The following is a 12,947-nucleotide window of genomic DNA, read 5'->3' as shown; positions in this document are numbered from 1 at the left end:
AAGGCATTTTCTGTGTGGCCCCAGGCAGAAGCAGAGAGAAGTGTGTGTGTGCACACAGACACCCTTCTTATATATAAAAAAAAAGAATCCAGAGCCTCTCTCCTGCTGGAACGTTCTTTTGAGAGATGGCATAGCTGTGTTTATGGGGGCACAGTGCATTCACGCAGGCCTGCTCTTTGCTCTGAGATAACATGAAAAGATGCTCAATATTGTTAATTATCAGAGAAATGCAAATCAAAACTACAATGAGGTATCACCTCACACCAGTCAGATGGCCATTATTAAAAAGTTCACAAACAGGGGGGATGGTATAACTCAAATGGTAGAGCACATGCTTACCATGTGCAAGGTTCTGAGTTCAACCTCCAGTACCTCCAGGGAAAAAGTAAATAAATAAATAAACCTAATTACCTCCTCACTGCAAAAAAAAAAAAAAAATCCACAAATGATAAACGCTGGAGAGGGTGTGAAGAAAAGGGAACCCTCCTACACTGTTCTTGAGAATGTAAATTGGTGCAGCCACTATGGAAAATAGTATGGCGATCCCTCAAAAAACTAAAAATAGATTTACAGCAGTCCCACTCCTAGGCATATATCTGGGGAAACTCTAATTTGAAATGATGCATGCACCCCAATGTTCATAGCAGCACCATTTACAGTAGCCAAGAAATGGAAGCAACCTAAATGTCCATCAAAAGACGACTGGATAATGAAGATGTGGCATATTTATACAATGGAATACTACTCAGCTATAAAATATGAAATAACGCCATTTGCAGCAACATGGATGGACCTGGAGATGATCATACTAAGTGAGGTAAGTCAGACAGAGAAAGATAAATATCATATGAAATCACTTATATGTGGAATCTAAAAAAAAAGTGACACAAATGAACTTATTTACAAAACAGAAAGAGACTCACAGACATAGGAAACAAATTTATGGTTGCCAAAGGAGAAAGGTAGGGGAGGGATAAATTAAGAGTTTGAGATTCACAGATGCAAACTGCTATATATAAAATAGATAAACAACAAGGTCCTACTGTACAGCACAGGGAGCTATGTTCAATAGCCCATAATAACCTATAATGAAAAAGAACATGAGAAAGAATAGATATATATGTATAACTGAATCACTGTGCTGTACACCAGAAACTGCTCAACACTGTAAATCAACTAGACTTCAGTAAAAGGTTTTGAAAAGTGGCCTCTGGGTGGGGCCAAGGTTGTGACCGTCCTCTGCAGACACAAGGGCACCATCCATTGGCTGAGTGGCTTGGGACCAGTTAATCAATCTTCCTCCTCCCAGTTTCCCTTGTTTGTAAAATGGGATTATTGGCACAATAATTTGGTATACACAGTAAGCTGGGACACAAGTGAGAGTTCCAGTCCCTGCTTCATAGACGGGGATTCACAGAGCAGTTTTATTATTAAATTATTAACTGTGTGCCGTTTGCCTCTGCTGATAAGCAGCCTGCTTTTCTCTTACAACTACGGGGACAAAAAGTGAGGCAGAAGGAAGACAGAGGAAAGAGAAAGAACAACTTTGACTTTCCAAAATCAGAGTCCTGTCCCGCGCTTAAACTATCCTGCGATACCCGTCTCATCAAAATAATGGCCAGTTGTTTCTGTAGCAACAAGATGCACTGGTTTCTCCTGTGATCTCAGCCTCTCCCACCAAGACGCCCCACTGTGCCCCTCCATCCACCCAGTGGGTGCCGATGCCTGTGACCCTCTCTGCACCCGTCATCCATCCTGGCTGTCCCTGCAGTGGGCCTCAGGCCACACAGAGCTGCCCCACCACATGCCCTCCTTCTCTGAGAGCACAGGGGCTCCCAGAAGAGTCACTAAAGTTGCAGCTCAGGGCAGCATTAACTGAAAGGACCAGGACTCGCTGTTGGTTCTCTGTCTGCTGGTTCATTGGACTCTTTCCTTTGGGCCAGCATCTAACACCTGCTGCTAATGGGGACAGCTCTCCTCTTGCAGAGAGAGGTGATGGTTTTCCTCCTCATCACCGCCTGTCTACCTGCCCTTAGGGAAGGATCCGGGAGAGGAGAATGAGTAAGTATACTTTCTGCTAGGAAATTTATGGAAAGTCAAATTAATTGTTTTGCTGAAGTGCTGGGCTTAGATACTAACACCAGGGGGGTACGATTCTGTCTCTCCTTCTAAGAGGAGAAATGTCACCAACTTAGAAATCACTGAGTCATTCATTATATGTAAAAGCCAAAGCACTCATTGTGATTCTTGCGGACGCTGGATTTGTTTCAAGTTTAGTCCTAGTTTATATGCCTTGGGAGCAGGGGTGATAAGTTAGACCCCCCAAAGCAAAGCAAAGTTTCTTCCTTCCTTCCTTCCTTCCTTCCTTCCTTCCTTCCTTCCTTCCTTCCTTCCTTCCTTCTTTCCTTCCTTCCTTCCTTCCTTTCTTTCTTTCTTTCTTTCCTTCCTTCCTTCCCCATTCCTTCCTTCCCTTATTCATTAATTCATTTAACAAACTCTTTTTTCGGTATTTTTAGGTTTAGAACATATTTTGTATGAAGCACACGGTGTATGTGCAGTTGTATAATTAGGAATTTGGCTGGCTTTTCTTCCTGGTTCTTGGAAGGTGGCCTCTAAGCCCTTGGGATTTTCTGAATAAGAGGTGTGTCTTTGTTATTCATGGAGGGGCTCTCAGACCCCACCTGGTGCTTTATGCATGTGCGATATCTCAGGTTGGGGGCTGGCCATGCCAGGAGGACCAACCATGTGGCTAGAGGCCAGGTGATGCCCTCCCTACATCCAAGGAGGGGAGGCGGACTGGAGACAGATTTGATCAGTCATGCCAAGGTCATGAAGCCCAAATAAAAGCTCTGGACACGGAGGCGCGGGTGAGCTTCCCTGTGGGCACTGCTTGGTGAATCAGTGTGCTGGGAGGGTGATGTGTCTTGACATTACAGGGAGAGGACACATGAAGTTTTACATTTGGAAGCCCCCCTCCCCCATACAATACCTCACTGTATGGGTCTCCTTTGCCTGGTTCTGACTGGTATCCTTTTTGTCATAATAAAACTTATAATTACATAAGCATGCTGCTTTCCTGAGTTCTTGGAGTTGTTCTAGCAAATTATCAAGACTGAGGGGCTAATGGGAGCCTCCCCAAATCTGTAAACAGTTGGTCAGAGTTGTAAGTGGCCCTGAAATCCCCATGCTTGCAGCTGATGTCTGAGGTGAGGGCAGATGCTTTTAACCTGTGAACCTGGCCTGCCTGTGGGTAGTCGGCGTAATTCTTAAAGGCCCTAGGATTTCCAGACTGGTAAATGAGCACTGGCTTCAACTTAAAGCCCAGCCGCATTAGCCCCTAACAAGAAAGCCGGCCTGTCCCCTGAAGCCAGGCCCTGACTTCTCCTCTCTAGCTGTGAAAGTCCTAGATGGCATCTCCGACACAGCGCTGTTCTGTCTGCATTGAGAATCTGTCATTTAGTGAAGCCACTTCCATGAATTCTCCGAGCTGGAGCTCCTAGAGAACCTGCTGCGGCTCGTACATCAGCACCGGCTGCTGCACCTTGCACGCTGACGTCCTGGAGATGGCATCTTTCCTTAAACCTTGTGAAGCAACCTCTGCTTGCTTCTGGCTTCTTCCGCAGCTTCGTCACCTCTCTCAGCCTTCGCGAAATTGAAGAGAGTAGAATCCAGCCTTGCTCTGGGTGAGGCTTTGGGTTACGGAAATGTTGTGGCTCGTTTGATCTTCTATCCAGACCACTCCAACTTTCTCCATGTCAGCAATAAGCCTGTTTTGCTTTATCATTTGTTTTTTAAAAAAATTTTTAAATGTATTTTATTGAAGTATAGTCAGTTTACAGTGTTGTGTGAATTTCTGGGGTACAGCACAATGCTTCAGTCATACGTGAACATACACACATTCATTTTCACATTCTCTTTCACTGTAAGTTACTACTGGACACTGAATATAGTTCCCTGTGCTCTACAGCACAATCATGTTGTTCATCTATTTTATATACATTACTATCTGCAAACCTCCAGCTCCCAATTTATCCCCTTTCTTTAACACTTGTGTGCTCACTGGAGTAGCACTTTTTGTTTGTTTGTTTGTTTTATGAAGGGGAGGTAATTAGGTTTATTTATTTATTTCTATTTGGAGGAGGTACTGGGGATCGAACCTAGGACCTCATGCATGCTAGGCACACGCTCTACAACTTCAGCTATACCGCCCCCCTGGAGTAGCACTTTTAATTGCCTTCAAGAGCTTTCCCTTTGCATTCACAACTTGGCTATTTGGCACAAGAGGCCTCACTTTTAGCCTCTCTTGTCTTTCAACATGCCCTCCTCACTAAGCTTAATCATTTTTAGCTTTTGATTTAAAGTCAGAGACGTGTGACTCCTCCTTTCACTTGCACGCTTAGAGGCCATCGTAGGGTTACTTGCTGGCCTAATTTCGCTGTTGCACTGTCTCAGGGAGCAGGGAGCTGGAGGAAAAGGGGCGAGATGGGGGAACAGCCAGTGGGTGGAGCAGTCAGAACACACACAGCATCTACCCGCTGTGCCCCAAACAAGTACAACAGTAACATCAAAAATGACTGATCCCAGAGCACCATGCAGATGGAATCATGGGAAAGCTGAAAATACTGTGAGAATCACCCAAATGTGACACAGAGACAGGAAGTGAGCAAATGCTGTTGGAAAAATGACGCAGATCGTCTTGTTCCAGGCGGGGCTGCCACAAACCTTCAATCTGCAAAATATGCAATATTTGTGATAAAGCCAAGCACGATCAGACGAGGTGTGTCTGTGTAGAGACAGCAAAGATGCCGGTGGCTGCCAGGGTCGGGGAGGAAGGAATGAGCAGTGGGCTTTGGGTGCCAGTGTGTGTCAAGTTCGGCTCATGGATTAAACAGAGGTACCCCTGCCAGTGCAGGATGGTGACAGTGGGGGAGGCTGGGTCTGTGTGGGGACAAGAGGGTACTGAGAACTCTGGGCGTTCTGCTCAAGTTTGCTCTGAGCCTAAAACTACTCTAAAATATAAAGTTTATTACTTAAAAACATTTTTTGAATGAATAAATGCGGGAATGACAGAATTGCTCCTTCCTCGTGTCCCCATGGTCATTGCTTGGACTATCACTTTTCCACCCACACATTCTGTTCCAGCTTCAAGTTGTACACGTCTCTTTGCCACGTAAACCATGGGTGCAAGGGTTCTCCACCCTCTGCTGGAGCCTCATGAACTTTCAACATGAAGCTGGAGGGCAAATTCTCAATCCTCTGTCAACTGGGGGAAAAAGCACAGCCTAAAAGTTGAGAGTTGTTTTGTTTGGCAGACTTTCTGAGGACTCGAACCTGGGAGCCCTCTCAGATCTCTCTAAGAGGTTGCTTCAAAGAGGCAGGGGAGGAGCCGGGACATAGAAGAGTTTTCCCGCAAAGACCAGGTAGTCAGAACATAAAAAGATTATTGTTAAATAATAATAATTAAAAAAACAGATACCCTAAGTTAGGGGATTTAGTGCTTTTCTATATCTGGGAAGGTGCAAAGGTCTGAGCTCATTGAAACCATTCCTTTAATGTGCACCTAGCTGTCTAGGGCCAGTGTCCTGTCCTTCCACACCCTGAGTTCCCTCGGGGGCACCACTGGGGGTGGCTCAGAGGCCAGGCTGCCTGCCTGTCTCCATCCTGAGTGCCCTCCGCTCCCAGTCGGGGTTGGTGGTAGTGGCTGATGGCTTGATAGCCCTAGCATCTTTGTTTAGTGATATGGCTGGCAATATTTTTCATTCACACCTCTTTTAAAGACAAATATGAACAAATCAGATCCCATCTCAGGATGACACCACAGTGACAAAATCAAAGCCAGTGATTGCTGTAAGCATTCAGAGAAACCATCTGGGCTCCCTGGTTTTCAAACTGTTTTTAGCAACAGAATCAGTTTTTCAAATGAACTTACACAGAGCCCCAAAACGTTAAAGAGTTAACAGTAAAACAAACAAACAAACAAAACCCAAAAAACAAAACCCCGATCTGTCCTGGCACAAAAGGAGTATGGATCCCTGTGACACGTCTGCAAAGCCTTGGGCTCCTGGGAAGCCTTTGAAACCCACTGGTCCAGTCTTCCACTGTGTTTTGTACACAGGATGCTGGGCCCTCAACAAGCAAAAGCCTTAAAAGCATCCAGGAAGGTCCACAGCGAGGCTTCTGTGTCTGCCCTTGTGCCCTCCAAAACACATCCTGCACTCCGACCACATCATACCTGCATTTCCACAAATGTTTCATATCTCAGGCTTCTGCACCTTTGCTCCACCTTCGAGGTGCAACTCAGGCATCACCTCCTCCAGGAAGTCTTCCCTCATACCCCCCATTGACCCATCCACCTTACCCCAAGGTGGAGGCTATTGAAGTGGAAGCCAGCACACCCAGCAATGGGCAGCACCTAAACCTAATAGTCTACGTAGGCGGGAACCAAACCTCCAACTGCAAGCTAGCAGAATGGTATTAGGAGGGCCTGAGAAATTGCTCCTAATGACCTTATTCCAGATGAAAACAAAAATTAGTGATGGATCTTAACCAACAGATATCCATGTGGCCTCTAGCTGTGATTTAAAGCCATAAACACAAAAGAAAGATCAGGAAAATGTTTCTGTGTCTGGATCCCTTCGTGGTTACTCAGATTGCATGGTCCTTGCCCTGGAATAAGACCTTTAGCATCCACTCCTTGGGAATCTCTGAAGACCCCTCTCTACACTCTCCCAGGACACTCTAGGAGCAAGAAACTGACCCCAAGCGTTGTCATCACCCTCTGTTTCTGTATCTCTCACCTACCCCTCCAAGGCGGGGCTGTTCTCACGCTCTCTGTCCCTCACCTCACCCCAGTGTCCATCAGGGGTCTGGCATAGACCTGGCCTGCAGAAGTTTGCAGAATGGGGTACCATCCAGGGCTAGGTGGTAACACCTGGTTTTCCGCGTTGCCGCAGCGCCCTCTGCCGGGTGCATCCCGCCGCTGCAGGACACTCACCGGAGTTGGCACGTTGACCACGGAGAGATTGTACCCACAGAGGAAGGAGGAGCCGAAGGCGCCCACGAGAGAGGCCACGATGAGCAAGCAGGGCCAATCCTGGAAAGGAGAGCAAAGTACGTCATACCTGACACTCTGGCGCAGAGCCAGGGACCCACGGGAGGCACCTGGGCTGTCCCCTTAGCTAGGGAGTCCAACTCAGAGGATTCCCAGGGCAAGGATGGCAAGTCTTTCGGAGCCAGCTAGCAGGAGGGTTTCCCGTCCAGGTCTGGACCCGTTGAGTGTGGTCAACCCACGGAGCTCAGGTTGCCTCTGTTGGCAGCCACAACACTGCCCTCCTTGCCCTGCTGCATTTAGATCTGGGAAATGTCGACCTACCATCCTTGCAGGTGCTCTGACAGCAGCTACACGCTGCTATTTTAGCTGAATCTGGCCTGTCTCTGACCCACAGAGGAGCAAAAGAGCAAAGCCAGACTAAGTTGCCAGCAGCCGCAGCTGCTTCTTATTAAGAGCTATGGTCTCGTCATCTGTTCTAAGCACTTTCTGGATTTTCTCTTCTAGAATCCTCAGATCAGTACTTTTTAGCTTGCTTTTACAGGTGAGGAAACAGAGGTGAGGAGCTGTCCCTGGTGCTGTCTGGGATGGAGACTGGAGCCCAGATGGCCTGGCTCCAGCCCTCGTGCAGTCATCACTGCACCACACTGCCTCTTCTCCTGGGAGTGGTGTCTGGGGGCCTGAGGCTACACAGATGCACGCAAGCTCATGCAGGCCCCGCTGCAGGCTGGGCTGTCCATCTACCGGCCAATGGGAGCACCTTGGAATAAGGACCTGCAGACAGAGATGTAGGGCTTGGCCTGGAGAACCAGGCATCTGCCTCCATGTGATCCTGCCCTATGGCCCCATCCACGCATGGCTGTAGCTGCACTAGGACCAGAGAAGAAACATCTGGGCCCCTTGGCAAAGGCTGGTCGGAAGGCAGGAGCTGGAGGCAGGTGGGGCTGCCATCCTGGGCTGGCCAGGAAAGAGGAAATTCACCAGATGGAGGGGCCCAGGTGCTCTTGGAAGTTACTTTCTCTGCCATCATTTATTGTGTGTGTGTGTGTGTGTGTGTGTGTGTGTGTGTGTGTGTGTGTGTGTGTGTGTTCGTGTTCTAAGTTCCAGGCCCTGACACAGCTCCAGGGACACAGCAATAGACATGACAGATGAGGTCCACAGTTTAGGGAACTGAATAGATCAAATGCTGTTTGGAAGCCAGTTCCCTGCTCTCCCTGCCTCGGCACCGCCTCTAGCTCAGGCTCCAGCACCAGAAGGCTCCACCGCTCGGCTGGGGAGCCTGTCCAGGGTCTTGACCTTTCTAGGCCTCAGTTTACCCAACTATAAAATGGGACCTAAACTGTAGCACCAGCTGCATAGGCGGTGGTGGATGTGCTGCTGGCCAAGGCCGTGGAGGGGGGCGCATGCGTGTAGCCAGTGTTCAGATAGGGTGTTTACTTATTCTGTCTTCTCTCTCCACTCCCTCTAGCCCAGCCACGCAGAATGGCCAGCGCCTGAGTTACACGCTAAGGTCTCTCTTGCCCTGGCCAGTGTGGCTGCATCCCCCTGAACGTCTCCCTTCTGGAGACTTTCATGTGTCAGACTGATTGAAAGCCTCCCTGGAAGCTTCACCTCCTCATTTCCACGTTTCTCTCTCTGATTCAACACCGTCTGACTCCCAACTCGGCCACTCGTGTCTGTGCAAACTTAGACCAGTTACATAGTTGCTCTGTGACTCAGTGTCCTCATCTGTGGAATGGGGGTGATAAGGGACCCACCTCATGGGATATTCTGCAGAAGAAAGGAGTTGGAGCAGGGGAGCCCCTCACCCGTCCAGGGGCCGGGGCCGGTGAGGGGCAGCAGCAGGGGCGGGGCAGAGGGTGCAGGTCTTATTTTTGGAGGGCGGGAGCCTTGCTTCCAGGCACCGTGCCGGCCATAGAAGAGGCGCTCGGAAAATGCTGGTGATCGGATGATAGGCCAGTGGGAGGGCTGACGGGCCACGGAGATGGACACTGGCAGGTGTGGGGCCAGGATACTTTTCTGCAGTAAGAGGAGCTTGAACTGAGTGAGATTCCTTGACAGAACAGAATCATTTTGGACAAAATGCCCGTTCTCCATCGCCTTTTGTCTTTAAACTCATCCTCTGGGCCTCAGTTCAGATCTCACTCCTTCTGACCCCCTGGGCTGTGCTGGTCCCCTGGGTTTCCCTCACTCCCAGCCTTGGTCATTATTCCCTTGTCTGCACCCATCAGAGAGCAGAGTGGGTGGAAGCCGTCTCCCCTGGAGCCCCTACCCCTGAATGGCCCACCTAGGCCCACCACCTCTCATACCCGCCCCAAGAGCAGCAGGTGCCCGCTGGTGGGGGCAGGAGGGAGGGGAGGACAGCACCCAGCACGAGAGGGCGGCTCTCTGCCGTGGCCTCACCACACGAGCACAGCTGCTGCCAGAAGATGCTGTCGGCCCCAGGAATCTGCAGCTCAAGAATTGGAGCCCTACAGCCATGGTCAATGGACTAGGACGCCAGGACTCAGGCCCTAGGACTTTCAGAGGGGGCAGAGACAGCCCTTGTGGCAAGTACAGGGGCCGATTTCTGTGTTTACCTTTCTTCTCCTCCTGCCCGGTGTCCGGCGGCTGCTCGGGTGGGCACACTCAGGAGGCCCTGGGAGGCTCAGGCCACACATAAGAGGAGCTAAGCTCAGTTCCCGGGAATCCATGTCCTGTTTCCCAACGATCAGCTTGACGGCCCTCCCTGCAGCCGGCTCAGCCCGCGGCGCCTCTGCCGGGCTCCGCTGGAGCATCTCCCTAAATGAGGAGGCAGAGTCTGAGCTCCCGGACAGGAAATGTGGCAATTTAATCTTGCCTGAACGGGAAGTGGGCAGTAAATTTTTACCCTGTTCCCAAGTCATCCCAGCAACTGGAGAGCCTAAGAGGGAGACTCATCTTCTCAGGAATCACCACCCTGAGTATGAAGTCTTCCTTTTCCCTCTTAAGGCCAGTGTGCTGGGAGGGGAGCCACTGTCATGAACCCAGGACAAGTCTCCCTAAGGACTGGGACAGATGGAAAAGTGACCGGCTGCAGGAGAAGCCTGGGGCTTCCAGCCCGGACTCCAGCGCTTTCTCACTGTGTGTCCTTAGGCAAGTAGCTTTGCTTCTCCGAGCTACCACGGTTACAAGCACAGAATGGAAGGTTGATCCTGCTCTGATCATCCTGCAGAGCAATTCTGAGGCTCAGATAGAAAACACACAGTCCCAAACAGCCTGCTGGAGGTGGGCACGGGCTGCCCTGCGGCTCTGAACAAGCGGGAAGGTGGTGGGTTTGGAAGAAAAAGCACCTGTCGCTGAAAATTACTCTGCCCTGCTCATTCGGCGGCTGAGGGAACACTTCTGACGTGCCTGCCCCGGAGGTTGGCTCAGGGGTAGCATTAAGGAACCAAGACCCCCTCCTGCACACCAGGATGTCGTGAGAATTAACTCACTGCATGGCTGGATTGCCTGGATGTCAGAGAAGTGCCTTGAATCATGTCTAGGACAGGTTGCCTTGGCCGCTTGCCCCCGGAGGCAGAGAGCAGGTGCAGAGGCCAGGGAAGCAAAGGCGTGCTTGGGAACTGCAGAACCCCTGGAAGGCCACAGTGGCCTCAAGTCCACAAAACAGAGATGAGAAGTCAGCCACCTGGGTTTAATGGAAAACGCATGTTGAAATAAAAACTGTGGATCGCTGCAGAACTTCTGGGAGCGTGGATGATCACATGCCTGTGCAAACATCCAGCCCCATGATGTTGGAAAGCCACTGCTCCACAGGGAACCAAAACTTCCCAGAGGAAAAGCCAACCCTGAATAATTAGGCTGGTTATTTACCGAGCACATGAATCATTCAGGGCAATACTCACGCTGCGTATTCATCACGCAGGGATGCCGGGATGCCGCTTGGAGAATTGGCTGCTCCTGGAAACAATTTTCAGCCAGTTGGCCAGCTCCCCTCATAGAGCCTGGTCCAGAGCGGAACTCTAACGTGGGAGCTCTCGATTAAACTGTGACACGCACTGGGCCAGCCGGGAGCGGATCCCAGAAGACTTTCTGGAAGAGGTGATTCCTGAGCCGTCTCTTAGGGGATGAGTAAGCCATGGGAACATGCAGGCAAGGAAGGGCGTGGGATGAGAGGGCCCTGAGCCAGGGCTGCAGGCATGGACGCCCCAGGGCATGTGGGAAAGCAAAATAACTGAGCGGGTTGCGGTCTAAATTTAGAAGGGGCGACGGAGGGGAAGGATGGCTGCACCCTGTGCCGTCCTGCCGGAACTTCACACTAAGCATCTTGTTTCCTCCTCCCCCCCTCCCTGACTCAGGCCCTTCTATGTAACCTCCCTGGTCTCCTCATCTGTAATGGGGGGGAGGGTGTCTCCCTGATCTTACTAAAACTCACATTGGATCAGGTGACCCATCTGTTTCATTTAAAATTGTTCCATGTTCCCCATTGGGGTTGAAAACTCAAAGACGCCAGGACCCAGGCAGGACACAAATGTGCAGCTACAGCCAGGAGTGTCCCTGGTGTCCCTGGTGTTGCAGGAGTTCCTAAAGTCCGAAGGCACTAAAGGTCCTGCCAGCCAGCCCAGCACGTCCATGGGCCGCGCAGTGGACACAAAGTGTGGACTGGAGGCCCTCTCCCAGCTGTCCCTGACCATTCCTCCCGTCTCCACTTTCCAGCCCCAAGTCCTGCTGAATTTGACCCCTGAGGGCAGAAGCCCGGGCCGGGGGCAGGGGGTGGTTGTGGGGAGTGGTGTGTGGACTAGAGGCCAGGGGTGGGGGGTGGGGACAAACTGCCAGCAGCTTCCTTGGCCCTGCCCTGCGCCAGGGGCTCTCCCAGAACCCGGGACTGGACACAAGTCAGCAGAGCAGGAGAAACTTGCATGGTGTCACTTTCCCTTTTCGTCCTGCAGCCTGAGGGCGCGGCTTGGCCTGGAGAGCTCCTCCTCCTGGTGGAGCTGGCTGCCTGCTGATCCTCCCCGGAGCCTGCCAGCAACCAGCCCAGAGGTGAGCAGCACCTTGGCCTGAAGTCACACCCCTGAGACTAGAGCCCAGGTGTCCCCGCTGAAGCTCCAGGCCGTCGGGTTAACCGTGCGTTCTTCCTTCAGGGAGATGAGGGATCTCAGGTTCCCACTGGCATCCCCAGGGCTTCCCGGGTGAGAAGCCTTGGTGAGGGTGATGGGAGCTGTCCCACCACTTTGCCACAGCGCAGTGGGTTAAAACCGAGACACTGGGGCTGGACAGCCTGGGTTTGGGTCTCGGCCCAGCCACTTTTACAGCCTGTGAGCTCTGGGGCAAGTTACTCGGCCTTATCTGTAGAATGGGGTGATGATGGTGCCAGCACCTCACAGACTTGGGAAGACTTGGTGAGTTCACACACAGAAAACACGGGAACTGTGGAACCTAAGCCAGCACCCGGCATCCAGCGAGCGCACGGTGAATTCTCATCATTACTCTCCAAACCACCTTGTCCCCAGACAATGAGCTATTTCTCAACCCAGAAGCCCTCATCGTTTTTTAAACCAATGGCACGGTGAGTGCTCTGGGTAGAAGAATTGCCTCCTCCCTCCGGGGGCATCGGTGTCCACAGCAGAAAAGGAGAGGGCTGGAGCAGCTCGGTGTCAGTGGACAACCACTGAGGCCCGTCCCCAGACGCGAGTTCCGTCCTCCCATGACGGACCGTGACTCGGTGCGGTTCCCCGACCCCCCTCCCCCGGCACACGTCCGCACTGCTCGGCCCTCAGCCAGGTGTGTGCACACCCGCGATGTCACCGACCCTCCCAGCAGTCTCAGGAGGAGCCGTGAGGCTGCCGTTTCGGGGGAAGAACAGAAGTTCAGGGGGAGCCTGGATTCACCTCCAAATCCAGTGCCAGCTCCCTACCCACTCGGGCTGTGGCCCAGG

At 51.4% G+C, this 12,947-nt stretch overlaps 1 protein-coding gene across 1 annotated transcript in view; it reads right to left on the bottom strand.

Moving 5' to 3' along the window:
* Nucleotides 1-12,947, bottom strand: part of SLC2A9 (solute carrier family 2 member 9) — a 165,390-nt gene that overhangs the window by 136,489 nt on the left and 15,954 nt on the right. Inside the window, 1 exon segment of the mRNA XM_072948739.1 lies at nucleotides 6,995-7,093. Coding sequence (XP_072804840.1) covers nucleotides 6,995-7,093 — 99 coding nt within the window.

This window comes from Vicugna pacos, chromosome 2, assembly GCF_048564905.1.
Source record: "Vicugna pacos chromosome 2, VicPac4, whole genome shotgun sequence".
Classification (NCBI taxonomy): Eukaryota; Metazoa; Chordata; class Mammalia; order Artiodactyla; family Camelidae; genus Vicugna; species Vicugna pacos.
This window is presented reverse-complemented; position numbering and strand designations above follow the sequence as displayed.